At 37.3% G+C, this 17,905-nt stretch overlaps 3 protein-coding genes across 3 annotated transcripts in view; all 3 read left to right on the plus strand.

Annotated features, from left to right (window-relative positions):
- adgrf6 (adhesion G protein-coupled receptor F6) overlaps positions 1–17,905 on the plus strand; it is a 107,465-nt gene that overhangs the window by 36,899 nt on the left and 52,661 nt on the right. The window contains exons 61-67 of the mRNA XM_082148134.1: positions 219–365; positions 467–625; positions 774–920; positions 7,172–7,318; positions 7,448–7,594; positions 16,081–16,227; positions 16,781–16,933. Coding sequence (XP_082004260.1) covers positions 219–365; positions 467–625; positions 774–920; positions 7,172–7,318; positions 7,448–7,594; positions 16,081–16,227; positions 16,781–16,933 — 1,047 coding nt within the window. The remainder of the gene's footprint in view (positions 1–218; positions 366–466; positions 626–773; positions 921–7,171; positions 7,319–7,447; positions 7,595–16,080; positions 16,228–16,780; positions 16,934–17,905) is intronic.
- On the plus strand, positions 1,606–5,512 carry LOC309482348 (uncharacterized protein; the record flags this gene model as incomplete). Its single annotated transcript, XM_082147694.1, has 11 exons — positions 1,606–1,757; positions 2,060–2,212; positions 2,323–2,478; positions 2,802–2,948; positions 3,050–3,208; positions 3,358–3,504; positions 3,790–3,936; positions 4,220–4,366; positions 4,669–4,821; positions 4,929–5,084; positions 5,355–5,512. Exons 1-11 carry the CDS (start codon positions 1,721–1,723, stop codon positions 5,510–5,512), a joined length of 1,560 nt encoding a protein of 519 aa, XP_082003820.1. The 5' UTR covers positions 1,606–1,720.
- On the plus strand, positions 5,513–7,131 carry LOC309482349 (protein kinase C-binding protein NELL2-like; the record flags this gene model as incomplete). The annotated part of the gene is made up of 4 exons (XM_082147695.1): positions 5,513–5,524; positions 5,578–5,761; positions 5,910–6,056; positions 6,798–7,131. The coding sequence occupies 4 exons, from the start codon at positions 5,513–5,515 to the stop codon at positions 6,959–6,961; spliced, it is 507 nt and encodes a 168-aa protein (XP_082003821.1). The 3' UTR covers positions 6,962–7,131.

The raw sequence follows: 17,905 nt of genomic DNA on the forward strand, positions 1-17,905 counted from the left end.
TGCTTTTGTTTGCAAATAACTCTGTGTAAGACACATGGTCTATAGTATGGTCTTTTATTATAAAAAAACAAACAAAAAAACATAGGTAATATTCTTTTAATTTATAAAGCTTAGGCTACAAAGAAGGTCATTTAAAAAAAAATGACATTTTTGTTATTTTAATAATTTACCGGTAATTAATTTGACTAATTGTGCTCTACTTCTGTTTGTTCTTGCAGTGCTACCTTCTAACTACATGGTTGACATTGATGTGAGATTCTTTGACTTGTTCCTGGTGAACTACTTACGAAATCTCATCAGAAATATTAGCCTGCCTTTGACTCTGAGCAACAGCATAAATATCACAGATATCGACATGACTACTGGTGAGAGCTGAATGTTTGATCATGTCACATACTAAGATGAGTTCAGTATTAGGACAAATTGACAGTTTGAACACAGATGAATAAATCCTATTCTATTACAGTGTGTGGGTTAAATGGAACACAATATGAGTGCAAGTGTGAGGAGCGTCATGTTTGGCCCAATGACACCTGCAGGGCCTATCATGAGTGTGATGAGATTGTGGGAGGCACTTGTGGATGTATTCAAGCTCTCCCTTCAGAGGGTCCGCTTTGCCAGAGAGGTAAGAAATCCCATTAGATCACAAATGTACTGGTTGTAATTGTAGTAACATGACCAGAATGGTTTTACTCATTGACACTTGACACGTTTTGGTGGTTTAGAAATCTTAACATTATTGCAATAGCTTCTCACTCTTTTTTTTTTCCCAGACATCAATGAATGTGAAGATGCAGTGTCAGTTTGTGGTCAATACTCAGATTGTATTAACATCATTGGGAGTCACATGTGTTCATGCTGGAGTGGATTTAATACTTCCAATAAAGACAGTCCTGTGAGCCGCAACAACTCATGTCAGGGTGAGTATTATCAACTGATTTTGTTTTCTGTTTTCGTCTCATAAGATTGAGAGTACAGAGCTGTTATATCTTTACAGTTTGTGTGAATACTAGTGTGAGTTTTAGCTGTTCCTGTTTGAGGTGTAACATCACCAAACAAAAAATTGTTTTTTCTTTTTTACCGTCTTGGAATTATAATATCAATACTTTTGTTAAAATACCAGAAGTCTTTCATGTCTTTAGACTTTTTACCTAATTTAATACTGTAAGCGTAATTTTTTATTTTTTTATTTTTTTCTCTCCATAGATATAAATGAATGTCTGGTCAGTCCATCTGTATGTGGTCCAGACTCCAACTGCACAAATGAAATAGGAAGTTACAATTGCTCATGTGTCGATGGATTCACTGCAACAAACTCAAATCTCACCATCAGCATCAATAACACATGTAGAGGTAAATCCTATAATCACATTTATATACAGTCTAATATTTGGAAAATAACCTAGTGTAGTTTTTCAGACATATTTAACACTGTTTGTTGTTTAATTAACAATTGGAAGCAATGAGGGTTTTTTTTTTAACTGTTGCATACTACATTTTATTCGTCCTCTATTTATAGTTACCAAAACATAGATTTGCATTAAAGTGACATTCATATTTCAGTGTTCCTATAACAACAATAAATTTTTTCATATCGTCTTGTAATATAGATGTTAATGAATGTCTAAAGTCATTCGAGTTTTGTGGTCCAAACTCTCGTTGCAACAACTCAATTGGGAGTTACAACTGTTCCTGCTTGAGTGGGTTTACTGTAACAAATATGAATCAACCAATCAGCATCAGTAACCCATGCAATGGTGAGCATGTAGAAAATATACTTCATGATGTATTTGATTTATATTGTAAGAAATTTTGACAGAAATATCAATTCAATCTATTATATGGTTTGGTGTGTGTTTCTGTCGTTTCTGTTTTCAGCCATGATAAAAAGCTGCTTAAATACATAATCAAGTTGTTTAAATAAAAACTGTAACATGAAATCCTGTTGGCCTGAAAAAATCATTGTCTGTTAATAATTTTCTTTTGTGAACTTTGATTATTGTATTTGTAGGTAAAAGGCATTGTCATGATTTCTTTTTTTAAATCTTTTTTTCTACAGTGACTCTACCTTTGACTGAATATCTGATTGAAATTCAGATCAATAGTGTAGATAGTAGCGTCACTGATCAGCTGAGGACCCTTCTGATGTCTTTTAATTTGCCCTACATAATCAGTGACAGCACTAACATTACAGAAATCAACATAACTACTGGTACGAGCTCTGTTTCTTCTTTGTAATCTTAAATGGCTAAGAATAAACTCTATACATCATGAATACTGACATCAATTATTTGATGTTTGGACTCTTCTTGTACTTTTCAGTGTGTTCATTGAATCAAACGCAGTATCAGTGTAAATGTGAGGGTTTGTTTGTTTGGCCAAATGACACGTGTCACTCATACGAGGCCTGTGATGTCATCACTGATGGATCATGTACATGTATCAATGCCCTTCCAGTGGATGGACAGTTCTGTCAAGGTGAGACACTGGCGTCATTCTACAACAACATCAGTTTCATCTCTTTAATTAATTCCTGCTTTGATTTTTACTGCATTTTGCTACTAGGATTAACAGACTGATTATGTGCTTGTTTTTGTTTGCAAATAACTCTTTGTAAGACATATGGTCTATAGTATGGTCTTTTATCATTAAAAATATATATATTAACAACATAGGTAATGTTCTTTTAATTTATAAAGCTTAGGCTACAAAGAAGGTCATTTAAAAAAACTGACATTTTTGTTATTTTAATAATTTAATTAATTTGACTAATTGTGCTCTACTTCTGTTTGTTCTTGCAGTGCTACCTTCTAACTACATTGTTGACATTGATGTGAGATTTTTTGACTTGTTCCTGGTGAACTACTTACGAAATCTCATCAGAAATATTAGCCTGCCTTTGACTCTGAGCAACAGCATAAATATCACAGATATCGACATGACTACTGGTGAGAGCTGAATGTTTGATCATGTCACATACTAAGATGAGTTCAGTATTAGGACAAATTGACAGTTTGAACACAGATTAATAAATCCTATTCTATTACAGTGTGTGGGTTAAATGGAACACAATATGAGTGCAAGTGTGAGGAGCGTCATGTTTGGCCCAATGACACCTGCAGGGCCTATCATGAGTGTGATGAGATTGTGGGAGGCACTTGTGGATGTATTCAAGCTCTCCCTTCAGAGGGTCCGCTTTGCCAGAGAGGTAAGAAATCACATTAGATCACAAATGTACTGATTGTAATTGTAATAACATGACCAGTATGGTTTTACTCAGTGACACTTGACATGTTTTGGTGGTTTAGAAATCTTAACATTATTGCAATAGCTTCTCACTCTTTTTTTTTTTTTCAGACATCAATGAATGTGAAGATGCAGTGTCAGTTTGTGGTCAATACTCAGATTGTATTAACATCATTGGGAGTCACATGTGTTCATGCTGGAGTGGATTTAATACCTCCAATAAACACAGTCCTGTGAGCCGCAACAACTCATGTCAGGGTGAGTATTATCAGCTGATTTTGTTTTCTGTTTTTGTCTCATAAAATTGAGAGTACAGAGCTGCTATTTCTTTACAGTTTGTGTGAATACTAGTGTGAGTTTTAGCTGTTCCTGTTTGAGGTGTAACATCACCAAACAAATAAATATTCTTTCTTTTTTACCATCTTGGAATTATAATATCAATACTTTTGTTTGAATACCAGAAGTCTTTCATGCCTTTAGAATTTTTACCTAAATTAATACTGTAAACATAATAGTAAAAAAAAAAAAAATGTTTCTCCATAGATATAAATGAATGTCTGGTCAGTCCATCTGTATGTGGTCCAGACTCCAACTGCACAAATGAAATAGGAAGTTACAATTGCTCATGTTTGGATGGATTCACTGTAACAAACTCAAGTCTCACCATCAGCATCAGTAACCCGTGTAGAGGTAAATCCTATAATCATATTTATATACAGTCTAATATTTGGAAAATAACCTAGTGTAGTTTTTTTTCAGACTTTTCAATTTTTGCAATAAAATCATATTTAACACTGTTTGTTGTTTAATTAACAATTGGAAGCAATTCGTTTTTTTTTTTTTATTGTTGCATACTACATTGTGTTCGTCCTCTATTTATAGTTACCGAAACATAGATTTGCATTAAAGTGACATTCATATTTCAGTGTTCCTATAACAACAATACCTATTTTCATATCGTCTTGTAATATAGATGTTAATGAATGTCTAAAGTCATCAGAGTTTTGTGGTCCAAACTCTCGTTGCACCAACTCAATTGGGAGTTACAACTGTTCCTGCTTGAGTGGGTTTACTGTAACAAATATGAATCAACCAATCAGCATCAGTAACCCATGCAATGGTGAGCATGTAGAAAATATACTTCATGATGTATTTGATTTATATTGTAAGTAAATTTGACAGAAATATCAATTCAATCTATTATATGGTTTGGTGTGTGTTTCTGTCGTTTCTGTTTTCAGCCATGATAAAAGCTGCTTAAATACATAATCAAATTGTTTAAAAAAAGAACTGTTACATGAAATCCTATTGGCCTTAAAAAATCATTGTCTGTTAATAATTTTATTTTGTGAACTTTGATTATTGTATTTGTAGGTAAAAGGCATTGTCATGATTTCTTTTTATAAATCTTTTTTTCTACAGTGACTCTACCTTTGACTGAATATCTGATTGAAATTCAGATCAATAGTGTGGATAGTAGCGTCACTGATCAGCTGAGGACCCTTCTGATGTCTTTTAATTTGCCCTACATAATCAGTGACAGCACTAACATTACAGAAATCAACATAACTACTGGTACGAGCTCTGTCTCTGCTTTGTAATCTTAAATGGCTAAGAATAAACTCTATACATCATGAATACTGACATCAATTATTTGATGTTTGGACTCTTGTACTTTTCAGTGTGTTCATTGAATCAAACGCAGTATCAGTGTAAATGTGAGGGTCTGTTTGTTTGGCCAAATGACACGTGTCACTCATACGAGGCCTGTGATGTCATCACTGATGGATCATGTACATGTATCAATGCCCTTCCAGTGGATGGACAGTTCTGTCAAGGTGAGACACTGGCGTCAATCTACAACAACATCAGTTTCATCTCTTTAATTAATTCCAGTTTTAACTGCTTTGATTTTTTCTGCATTTTGCTACTAGGATTAACAGACTGATTATGTGCTTGTTTTTGTTTGCAAATAACTTGAGTTATTATTATTAATAATTTATAAAGCTTAGGCTACAAAGGTCATTTAAAAAAAAACTGACATTTTTGTTATTTTAATAATTTAATTAATTTGACTAATTGCGCTCTACTTCTGTTTGTTCTTGCAGTGCTACCTTCTAACTACATTGTTGACATTGATGTGAGATTCTTTGACTTGTTCCTGGTGAACTACTTACGAAATCTCATCAGCAATATTAGCCTGCCTTTGACCCTGAGCAATAGCATAAATATCACAGATATCGACATGACTACTGGTGAGAGCTGAATGTTTGATCATGTCACATACTAAGATGACTTCAGTATTAGGACAAATTGACAGTTTGAACACAGAATAATAAATCCTATTCTATTACAGTGTGTGGGTTAAATGGAACACAATATGAGTGCAAGTGTGAGGAGCGTCATGTTTGGCCCAATGACACCTGCAGGGCCTATCATGAGTGTGATGAGATTGTGGGAGGCACTTGTGGATGTATTCAAGCTCTCCCTTCAGAGGGTCCGCTTTGCCAGAGAGGTAAGAAATCACATTAGATCACAAATGTACTGATTGTAATTTTAGTAACATGACCAGTATGGTTTTACTCAGTGACACTTAACACGTTTGTTTGTTTGAAAACTTTAAATTTAAACATGTATTCAATGCTGCTGTTTTTTTCCCCCAGACATCAATGAATGTGAAGATGCAGTGTCAGTTTGTGGTCAATACTCAGATTGTATTAACATCATTGGGAGTCACATGTGTTCATGCTGGAGTGGATTTAATACCTCCAATAAAGACAGTCCTGTGAGCCGCAACAACTCATGTCAGGGTGAGTATTATCAACTGATTTTGTTTTCTGTTTTTATCTCATAAAATTGAAAGTACAGACAGAGCTGTTATATCTTTACAGTTTGTGTGAATACTAGTGTGAGTTTTAGCTGTTCCTGTTTGAGGTGCAATATCACCCAACAAGTTTTTATTTTTTCTCTTTTCCATCTTCTTGGAATTATAATGTTTATGAATGTCTTTAGATACGAAAGGTATTTCATGTCTTTAGCTTTTTTTGCCCAATGTAAAACATTAAAATATATATAATAAAAAATAAAAAATTATATATATATATATATATATATATATATATATATATATATATACAGTATATAGTTTTTTTTTGAAGACACCATTCACACAAAAAATTAATACTGTAAAAAACTAGTAGCTTTCAGAATTTCACTGTAAAAAATACTGTGACAATGATCAATTATATATATATATATGTAAAATAATAATATTATTTATTTTATTATTATTATTACATTATTTTGTTAATATAAATACTTACTACCAAAATCTGCATTTTAACCTTGAAATATACCGATAACCACCACAATAATACTGGTGGCACAACCATTTTTCAATGTACTGAAATGCTAATTTGTACATTTTGTCTTGAATTGTAAACTTACACAGCATCGTAATTTCAGTGTTTTGGACATCATTTTTGACCTTCATATACTGCAAGAATGAGTGATTCAAACTATTTTTTTGCTGTATATTCTGTTAACTAAAGATGTGGATGAATGTGTTGAGAGATCAGAGGTCTGTGGTCCAAACTCAATCTGCAACAACACTGTTGGGAGTTACAATTGCTCGTGCAAGAGTGGATATAATGTAACAGACCCAAACCTCCCTATAAACAGCAAAAACCCATGCAGAGGTATGATTGACAGCTGAAGCTCTGAACACTTTGTTACTGTTTGCACTGCCTGAACCTTTTGTTAACCTTTCACTTTATTAATTATTTTATGTCAGATATTCAAGAATGTTTTGACTTACCATCAGTGTGTGGGTCGAACTCTTGCTGTTGTAAATATAATAGCAGGAAATTAATTTTCTTTTTTAAATAATTGCTTCTTTTAATAATATTGTGTTTCCCTCCCATAGATATAGATGAATGTCTGGTCAGTCCATCTATATGTGGTCCAGATTCCAACTGCTCTAATGAAATAGGAAGTTACAACTGCTCATGTTTGGATGGATTCACTGTAACAAACTCAAATCTCACCATCAGCATCAATAACCCATGTAGAGGTACATTTTATGGAGTTTTTCCATGTAATTGTTCTTTTATATCATTTTTGTAAACATATCCTTTGCATTTATTTACATATGAATGAATGACCCAAACTGTCTTTCCCTCGTAACTTCCTTTTTCTAAAGATGTGGATGAATGTGTTGAGAGATCAGAGGTCTGTGGTCCAAACTCAATCTGCAACAACACTGTTGGGAGTTACAATTGCTCGTGCATGAGTGGATATAATGTAACAGACCCAAACCTCCCTATTAACAGCAGTAACCCATGCAGAGGTATGATTGACAGATCATTAATTCTTTTCTGTCAGATATTCTTGAATGTTTTGACTCACCATGGGCCCTATCTTGCACCCAGCGCAATTGACTTTGTACACCGACGCATGTATCATTCCTATTTTGCACCCGCGCACAGCGGACTTTTCCCTCCACAGACGCACGTCGGTAAACTAGCAAATGCATTTGCGCTCCCGAGGGCGGTTCAGCGCAAAGAGGAGGCGTGTTCCGGCGCAAACGTATTTTGCAGGTTTAGAAAATAATTCCGCCACTGACTTTAGACTAGGTTTTTCCTGGTCAGTGGCGGAATTATTTTCTAATGCATTTGCTAGTTTACCGACGTGCGTCTGTGGAGGGAAAAGTCCGCTGTACGCGGGTGCAAAATAGGAATGATACATGCGTCGGTGTACAAAGTCAATTGCTGTTGTAAATATAATAGCAGGAAATTAATTTTCTTTTTTAAATAATTGCTTCTTTTAATAATATTGTGTTTCCCTCCCATAGATATAGATGAATGTCTGTTCAGTCCATCTGTATGTGGTCCAGATTCCAACTGCACAAATGAAATAGGAAGTTACAGTTGCTCATGTTTGGATGGATTCACTGTAACACACTCAAATCTCACTATCAGCATCAATAACACATGTAGAGGTATATTCTGTATTCAGCTTTTTGTGTTCTCTAACATTGAATAATAAACTGGATGTTCCCTTTCAGTCGCTCACGTTCGACGTAACGTCGACGTGACGACGTAATCGGGATCACTTCAGGGAGCCCTATCAACTTCGAGTGTCTACAGAACGAGCCAATGAACGTTGGTGTGCGTGAATCGCGTCACGCGCCCCCGCCCCGCAGTGCGGGTATAAACAGGAAGGGGGCGTACGCACACATTGTCTTTCACTTCGGAGCCGAGCTTCTGTTAGACTTCAGTCTACTAGAAATCAGCGCTATTTTGAAGACTCAAGAAAAGCTTCTCTCTGCAAGCAGTGTTGGTGTGACGGCGTGATCAGCGGTGGCCGCGAGCATTGCAGCTCACAACTGCTGTTTTCACAGCATTATTGTACTGTGTGTATTGTGTGTGTGTGTCGGTTCGGTGGGCGTTTCCCTTATGTGTCATTCACACCGCGGCTACCCCTGGTTGCTTCAGCACTGAGAGAGTTATTTTTCTATTTTTTGGTTTTCACTAAAAGAGCAACACAAGCGTGACCCTGCGTCTTTTTCAAGATGTCATTCCGCTTGTGCGTTTCTGGATGCCGTCGTTCCCTGGTGCCAGTAGATGGGCACAGTAGTTGCCTCTCGTGTTTGGGCATTCAACACGCTGAGGCAGCTTTTGTGGATAGTTCATGTTCCCATTGCGGGAATATGACTATCTCAGCGCTTAGATCGAGACTCGCTTACCTCAAGGGAGGTGCAGTCCCCTCGCCTATGCCCCGATCTAGCGTTTATTCTGCCCCGCAGAATAGACCTACTTCGGTGCATGACCAGGGTGATCTGAGGATTACCGTGAGGGCTTCCCCGTCGAGTCAACCTCCGCGGGCCCCTCACGCCTCACAAGCGCTGTTGCCATTGGAGTCCCTTAGCGAACGTCTTGGTCCTTCTCCGGAACGACCAACCGTTTCCTTTGGGGCTCCTCCTGACGACCAGATGTCGATCGGAGCATCGGAGGGGGAGCTTCAGTCCTCTGGAGATGACGACTCGGCTGCGTTACCCCCCTCGGGGCGTGTAGCGTTGTCCGAGACCGATCCAGAATGGGCGGCTATGCTTTCTCGGTCCGCCGAGAAGTTTGGGCTTGCGTGGAACCCTCCACCACGTCCCGAACCTTCTCGGTTGGACGATTGGTTTCTCGGGGCGGGCCGTGCTGGTTAGTATTCGTTTCCCCCAGTGAGCCTTCTTGCACAGACCTTGTGCAAAGTCAGGGAGGACGAGGAGCAGGTCTTGCTAGTTGCGCCGTATTGGCCCAACCGGACCTGGTTCCCGGAACTAGTGCTCCTCGCGACAGCCCCTCCCTGGCCTATCCCTCTGAGAGAGGACCTGCTCTCTCAGAGATGGGGCACCCTATGGCACCCGCGTCCAGACCTCTGGAAACTCCATGTCTGGTCCCTGGACGGGACGCGGAGGTTCTAGGTGACCTACCCCTTGCGGTAGTTGACACCATCACTTCCGCTAGAGCCCCTTCTACGAGGCACCTCTATGCGTTGAAGTGGAACCTGTTCGTTGACTGGTGCTCCTCTCACGAGGAGAACCCCCGATCTTGCTCGATCAGAGCCGTGCTTTGCTTCCTGCAAGAAGGGCTGGAGCGAAGGCTGTCTCCCTCCACCCTTAAAGTGTATGTTACCGCTATTGCCGCACATCACGATGCTGTTGATGGTAAGTCTTTGGGAAGCACGACCTGATCGTCAGGTTCCTGAGGGGAGCGATGAGACTGAATCCTCCTCGCCCACTCTCTTTACCCTCTTGGGATTTGTCTCTGGTCCTTTCGGCTCTTCAGAGACCACCCTTTGAGCCTCTGCAATCAGCTGAGTTAAAAATCCTGTCCTGTAAGACAGTACTCCTGGTTGCACTGGCCTCTATCAAGAGGGTAGGAGACCTGCATGCATTTTCGGTCAATGAATCGTGCCTAGAATTCGGCCCGGATAACTCTCACGTGATCCTGAGACCCCGGCCCGGATACGTGCCTAAGGTTCCTACCACTCCCTTCCGGGACCGGGTAGTGAACCTACAAGCGCTGCCTTCAGAGGAGGCAGACCCAGCAGAAATATGTATTCTAAAATAACAGGCAGGTTGCGTATACAACCTGGTTCCCTGGAAGGGGAATGAGATCCTGTATCTTGGTGTTTTACGCTATGAGGAATGCCCTCTGTGTGATTAGTGTCTGAACATGTGTAAACACACACCAATTTTATTTGCAGATGGAAGTACATGACGTCATACATGCAGTGCATATGCTTACAAAAGGGTGCCTGATTTACGTGTCATCAACTCTTTTGTCTGAAGGAAATGTACAGGCATGCCTTAAGCATGGCAACAGAACAGGAAAATCATGAGATGGGAAAATTAGATACATGTTTATACATTTCTCAAGTGGTTATATATAGAATATATAGGATTAAAAGGGTTTATTTCTCCTTCTCAGCAAGAATTAAGTGAGAGTCACGATTCTCTGCAAATTCTTTTTGGGGTCGTAAAAAGTCTTATCAGTCTTAATGTGTCCTGTAACAGGACACCGGGTTCTGCCAGTGTGTTAGCTTCATTTGGGATGTTAGTTTTGGGGGAAGTTTCATAGACCTTTGTTGGGAGAGTGAGTTTGCTGGATTATTCATTAAATATAATGAATAATTTGTGTGTGTCTGATTGGTCCATATGCTACATTATAATTACAGGAATTGAAACTGTTTAAACAATTGCTGTTTTAATAATATTGCGTTTGCCCTCCATAGATGTAGATGAATGTCTGGTCAGTCCATCTGTATGTGGTCCAGATTCCAACTGCTCTAATGAAATAGGAAGTTACAATTGCTCATGTTTGGATGGATTCACTGCAACAAACTCAAATTTCACTATCAGCATCAATAACACATGTAGAGGTACATTTAATATTCAGATTTGTTTACTCTATCGTTTTTCCATGTAACTTTTTAATGTAATTTTTGTAAACAAATCATTCTATTTATTTATTTACATATGAATCTCATTATCAGCATCAATAGCACATGTAGAGGTGGATTTTATATTCAGATTTGTTTACTCTAACTTTTTGAATAATAAATTAGTTTTTCCATATTATTTTTCTTTTATGTCATTTTTGTAAACAAATTATTCTCATTTATTTATTTACATATGAATGAGTGACCTAAACTGTTCATTCCCTCGTAACTTCCTTTTACTAAAGATGTGGATGAATGTGTTGAGAGATCAGAGGTTTGTGGTCCAAACTCAATCTGCAACAACACTGTTGGGAGTCACAATTGCTCGTGCAAGAGTGGATATAATGTAACAGACCCAAACCTCCCTATTAACAGCAATAACACATGCAGAGGTATGATTGGTAGCTGATATGTTATTTTATGCCAGATATTCTTGAATGTTTTGACTCACCATCAGTGTTTTGGCAAAACTCTTACTGTTGTTATTATAATTGCAGGAAATTAAACTGTTTTAAAATATTTGCTTATTTTAAGAATATTGTGTTTCTCCCCCATAGATATAGATGAATGTCTGTTCAGTCCATCTGTATGTGGTCCAGATTCCAACTGTACAAATGAAATAGGAAGTTACAATTGCTCATGTGTGGATGGATTCACAGCAACAAACTCAAGTCTCACCATCAGCATCAATAACTCATGTAGAGGTACATTCGTTTTTATAATCAAATCTTCTATAAAAATAATGTTTTTGTTTGTGTTTTTTGTTTGTTTTTTTAACAGATGGTTTTCCTATTAACAATCTTCTCATGTAATGCACCTAGTGATTTCCTGGTATCTGTCATTTTGCATAATTTTGCTTTATTTCTAAAAGAGGACACAAATAAACAGGGAGGTGTTCAAAACATCAGGAGGGAGTATAGGCAGAATATCAAACAACAACCCTATGTCTTACACAAAATATCAGAGCTAAATACACTAGGGGGAAAAAACTGCAATAGAATAAGCTAACTCCCTAGCTAAACCAAAAACAAAATAGAAATATGTATTCTAAAATAACAGGCAGGTTGCGTATACAACTTGGTTCCCTGGAAGGGGAATGAGATCCTGTATCTTGGTGTTTTACGCTATGAGGAATGCCCTCTGTGTGATTGGTGTCTGAACATGTGTAAATACACACCAATTTTATTGGCAGATGGAAGTACATGACGTCATACATGCAGTGCATATGCTTACAAAAGGGTGCCTGATTTACGTGTCATCAACTCTTTTGTCTGAAGGAAATGTACAGGCATGCCTTAAGCATGGCAACAGAACAGGAAAATCATGAGATGGGAAAATTAGATACATGTTTATACATTTCTCAAGTGGTTATATATAGAATATATAGGATTAAAAGGGTTTATTTCTCCTTATCAGCAAGAATTAAGTGAGAGTCACGATTCTCTGCAAATTCTTTTTGGGGTCGTAAAAAGTCTTATCAGTCTTAATGTGTCCTGTAACAGGACACCGGGTTCTGCCAGTGTGTTAGCTTCATTTGGGATGTTAGTTTTGGGGGAAGTTTCATAGACCTTTGTTGGGAGAGTGAGTTTGCTGGATTATTCATTAAATATAATGAATAATTTGTGTGTGTCTGATTGGTCCATATGCTACATTATAATTACAGGAATTGAAACTGTTTAAACAATTGCTGTTTTAATAATATTGCGTTTCCCCTCCATAGATGTAGATGAATGTCTGGTCAGTCCATCTGTATGTGGTCCAGATTCCAACTGCTCTAATGAAATAGGAAGTTACAACTGCTCATGTTTGGATGGATTCACTGTAACAAACTCAAATTTCACTATCAGCATCAATAACACATGTAGAGGTACATTTAATATTCAGATTTGTTTACTCTATCGTTTTTCCATGTAACTTTTTAATGTAATTTTTGTAAACAAATCATTCTATTTATTTATTTATTTACATATGAATCTCATTATCAGCATCAATAGCACATGTAGAGGTGGATTTTATATTCAGATTTGTTTACTCTAACTTTTTGAATAATAAATTAGTTTTTCCATATTATTTTTCTTTTATGTCATTTTTGTAAACAAATTATTCTCATTTATTTATTTACATATGAATGAGTGACCTAAACTGTTCATTCCCTCTTAACTTCCTTTTACTAAAGATGTGGATGAATGTGTTGAGAGATCAGAGGTCTGTGGTCCAAACTCAATCTGCAACAACACTGTTGGGAGTCACAATTGCTCGTGCAAGAGTGGATATAATGTAACAGACCCAAACCTCCCTATTAACAGCAATAACACATGCAGAGGTATGATTGGTAGCTGATATGTTATTTTATGCCAGATATTCTTGAATGTTTTGACTCACCATCAGTGTTTTGGCAAAACTCTTACTGTTGTTATTATAATTGCAGGAAATTAAACTGTTTTAAAATATTTGCTTATTTTAAGAATATTGTGTTTCTCCCCCATAGATATAGATGAATGTCTGTTCAGTCCATCTGTATGTGGTCCAGATTCCAACTGTACAAATGAAATAGGAAGTTACAATTGCTCATGTGTGGATGGATTCACAGCAACAAACTCAAGTCTCACCATCAGCATCAATAACTCATGTAGAGGTACATTCGTTTTTATAATCAAATCTTCTATAAAAAATAATGTTTTTGTTTGATGTGATTTTTGTTTGTTTTTTTAACAGATGGTTTTCCTATTAACAATCTTCTCATGTAATGCACCTAGTGATTTCCTGGTATCTGTCATTTTGCATAATTTTGCTTTATTTCTAAAAGAGGACACAAATAAACAGGGAGGTGTTCAAAACATCAGGAGGGAGTATAGGCAAAATATCACACAACAACCCTACACTGTTAAAAAAATCTGTAGAAATTACAGTATTATTGGCAGCTACTTGCCAGTAACTTACTGTAGATTTAAATTGATGTTATTTACTGGCAACAGTTTGTTCAAAGTTAAATGAACATTAAACATTAACAAGTCTTTATCTTTACAGAATAAAACTAAAATAACAGCCTCATGCAAAGCATTCTGGGAACCAAAATCTGAAGGAAAATAACAGAAAAAGGTTGATGAAGATTTCTGGTTCCCAGAATGCTTTGCATTAGGTTGTTATTTTATAGTTTTATTCTGTAAAGACAAAGACTTGTTAATGTTTAATGTTCATTAAACTTTGAGCAAACTGTTGCCAGTAAATAACATTGATTTAAATCTACAGTAAGTTACTGGCAAACAGCTGCAAAACTACAGCAATTTTTTTACAGTGTATGTCTTACACAACATATCAGAGCTAAATACACTAGGGGGAAAAAAACTGCAATAGTATAAGCTAACTCCCTAGCTAAACCAAAAACAAAAGAGAAATATGTATTCTAAAATAACAGGCAGGTTGCGTATACAACCTGGTTCCCTGGAAGGGGAATGAGATCCTGTATCTTGGTGTTTTACGCTATGAGGAATGCCCTCTGTGTGATTAGTGTCTGAACATGTGTAAACACACACCAATTTTATTTGCAGATGGAAGTACATGACGTCATACATGCAGTGCATATGCTTACAAAAGGGTGCCTGATTTACGTGTCATCAACTCTTTTGTCTGAAGGAAATGTACAGGCATGCCTTAAGCATGGCAACAGAACAGGAAAATCATGAGATGGGAAAATTAGATACATGTTTATACATTTCTCAAGTGGTTATATATAGAATATATAGGATTAAAAGGGTTTATTTCTCCTTATCAGCAAGAATTAAGTGAGAGTCACGATTCTCTGCAAATTCTTTTTGGGGTCGTAAAAAGTCTTATCAGTCTTAATGTGTCCTGTAACAGGACACCGGGTTCTGCCAGTGTGTTAGCTTCATTTGGGATGTTAGTTTTGGGGGAAGTTTCATAGACCTTTGTTGGGAGAGTGAGTTTGCTGGATTATTCATCAAATATAATGAATAATTTGTGTGTGTCTGATTGGTCCATATGCTACATTATAATTACAGGAATTGAAACTGTTTAAACAATTGCTTGTTTTAATAATATTGCGTTTCCCCTCCATAGATGTAGATGAATGTCTGGTCAGTCCATCTGTATGTGGTCCAGATTCCAACTGCTCTAATGAAATAGGAAGTTACAACTGCTCATGTTTGGATGGATTCACTGTAACAAACTCAAATTTCACTATCAGCATCAATAACACATGTAGAGGTACATTTAATATTCAGATTTGTTTACTCTATCGTTTTTCCATGTAACTTTTTAATGTAATTTTTGTAAACAAATCATTCTATTTATTTATTTACATATGAATCTGATTATCAGCAACAATAGCACATGTAGAGGTGGATTTTATATTCAGATTTGTTTACTCTAACTTTTTGAATAATAAATTAGTTTTTCCGTATTATTTTTCTTTTATGTAATTTTTGTAAACAAATTATTCTCATTTATTTATTTACATATGAATGAGTGACCTAAACTGTTCATTCCCTCGTAACTTCCTTTTACTAAAGATGTGGATGAATGTGTTGAGATATCAGAGGTCTGCGGTCCAAACTCAATCTGCAACAACACTGTTGGGAGTCACAATTGCTCGTGCAAGAGTGGATATAATGTAACAGACCCAAACCTCCCTATAAATAGCAATAATACATGCAAAGGTATGATTGGCAGCTGATCTGTTATTTTATGCCAGATATTCATGAATGTTTTGACTCACCATCAGTGTTTTGGCTAAACTCTTACTGTTATTATTATAATTGCAGGAAATTAAACTATTTTTAAATAATTGCTTATTTTAAAGAATATTGTGTTTCTCCCCCATAGATATAAATGAATGTCTGTTCAGTCCATCTGTATGTGGTCCAGATTCCAACTGCACAAATGAAATAGGAAGTTACAATTGCTCATGTTTGGATGGATTCACAGCAACAAACTCAAGTCTCACCATCAGCATCTATAACCCATGTAGAGGTACATTCGTTTTTATAATCAAATCTTCAATAAAAATAATGTTTTTGTTTAGATGTTTGTTTGTTTTTTAAACTGATGGTTTTCCTATTAACAATCTTCTCATGTAATGCACCTAGTGAAAAGAGGACACAAATAAACAGGGAGGTGTTCAAAATATCAGGAGGGAGTATAGGCAAGATATCAAACAACAACCCTATGTCTAACACAAAATATCAGAGCTAAATACACTAGGAAAAAAAAAACTGCAATAGTATAAGCTAACTCCCTAGCTAAACCAAAAACAAAAGAGAAATATGTATTCGAAAATAACAGGCAGGTTTGCGTATTCAACCTGGTTCCCTGGAAGGGGAATGAGATCCTGTATCTTGGTGTTTTACGCTATGGGGAACCCAATACCTACTACACCATGCTGATGCAATGCCTAAAAGTTTCATTGTTTCATGTTTTTAGAGATAATTTTGTAAATGTGGCATTAGATTGTAAACATTGCAACTCAAAGAATGATTTAACCTGATCTGTATGAGTAAAAAAAAACGTGTTTTTTTTTTTAAAGATGTGGATGAATGTGTTGAGAGATCAGAGGTTTGTGGTCCAAACTCAATCTGCAACAACACTGTTGGGAGTTACAATTGCTCGTGCAAGAGTGGATATAATGTAACAGACCCAAACCTCCCTATAAACAGCAATAACACATGCAAAGCTGTATGTGTTACTGTATGTCTGATTGACAGCTGAAGCATTACTGTTTGAACTGCCTGAATCTTCTGTTAACTGTAACCTTACATTTTATCAACTATTTTATGTCAGATATTCATGAATGTTTTGATTCACGATTAGTGCCTGGGCTGAAATCTTACTTTTGAAATGATAAATGCAGGAAACGTACTCGGTTACTAACGTAACCTCGGTTCTCTCTAGAAGAGGGAACGAGTACTGCGTAAGATATCTTACGCTCGGGGAAAATCCTTTTTCCGCGAGATATTGAAGCCAAAAATTATCCTTAATTTTGTAATAATGCAAAACGCGTTGCGGCAGCATGCAGACATAGGCGAGGCAGCTCGCGCGCCTATTGGCTGCTCTGCGGCAACTGCGCCAGACCCAATCAGGGCACTTCGCGCCCGCTGCGTCACGTCCCGCCGAAATGGGCGTGGTCTAGGCCTATAAATACCGCTCGCAGGCAGCTATTATCTGGTTTTTCATCATCGAAGCAACCAGAGCGTGTGCATGCACGGCAAGATACGCAGTACTCGTTCCCTCTTCTAGAGAGAACCGAGGTTACGTTAGTAACCGAGTACGTTCTCTTACGAGAGGTCTCTCGTACTGCGTAAGATATCTTATGCTAGGGGACCCAATGTAAAACGCCGTGCATGCTGAGATCTGACACCAAAGACCCAAGGGCGAAAGCCCGGGGTACATATAGTGCACAATCACTCAGGGAACTCACAGGGAGTCCGGGAAGAGGGAGGGGCGAAGCCGCACTCTTCCACATATGGCAGCGTCGCTGAGACGCGAATTTCATCATACAGACAGGGCGGGGTGTGGCCTGAACTGATGGGGGAATGTGGGTCTTACACAGTTTGCCCAGGCACATCTCGTGCTGTTACTTTTTACTGTCGAACATTGAGCTGTGCTCAGTAGACGCAGCATTCTGAGCTGATCGCATCAGGTCAGATAATAC

Source organism: Leuciscus leuciscus (genome assembly GCF_965113295.1).
Source record: "Leuciscus leuciscus genome assembly, chromosome: 19".
NCBI lineage: Eukaryota > Metazoa > Chordata > Actinopteri > Cypriniformes > Leuciscidae > Leuciscus > Leuciscus leuciscus.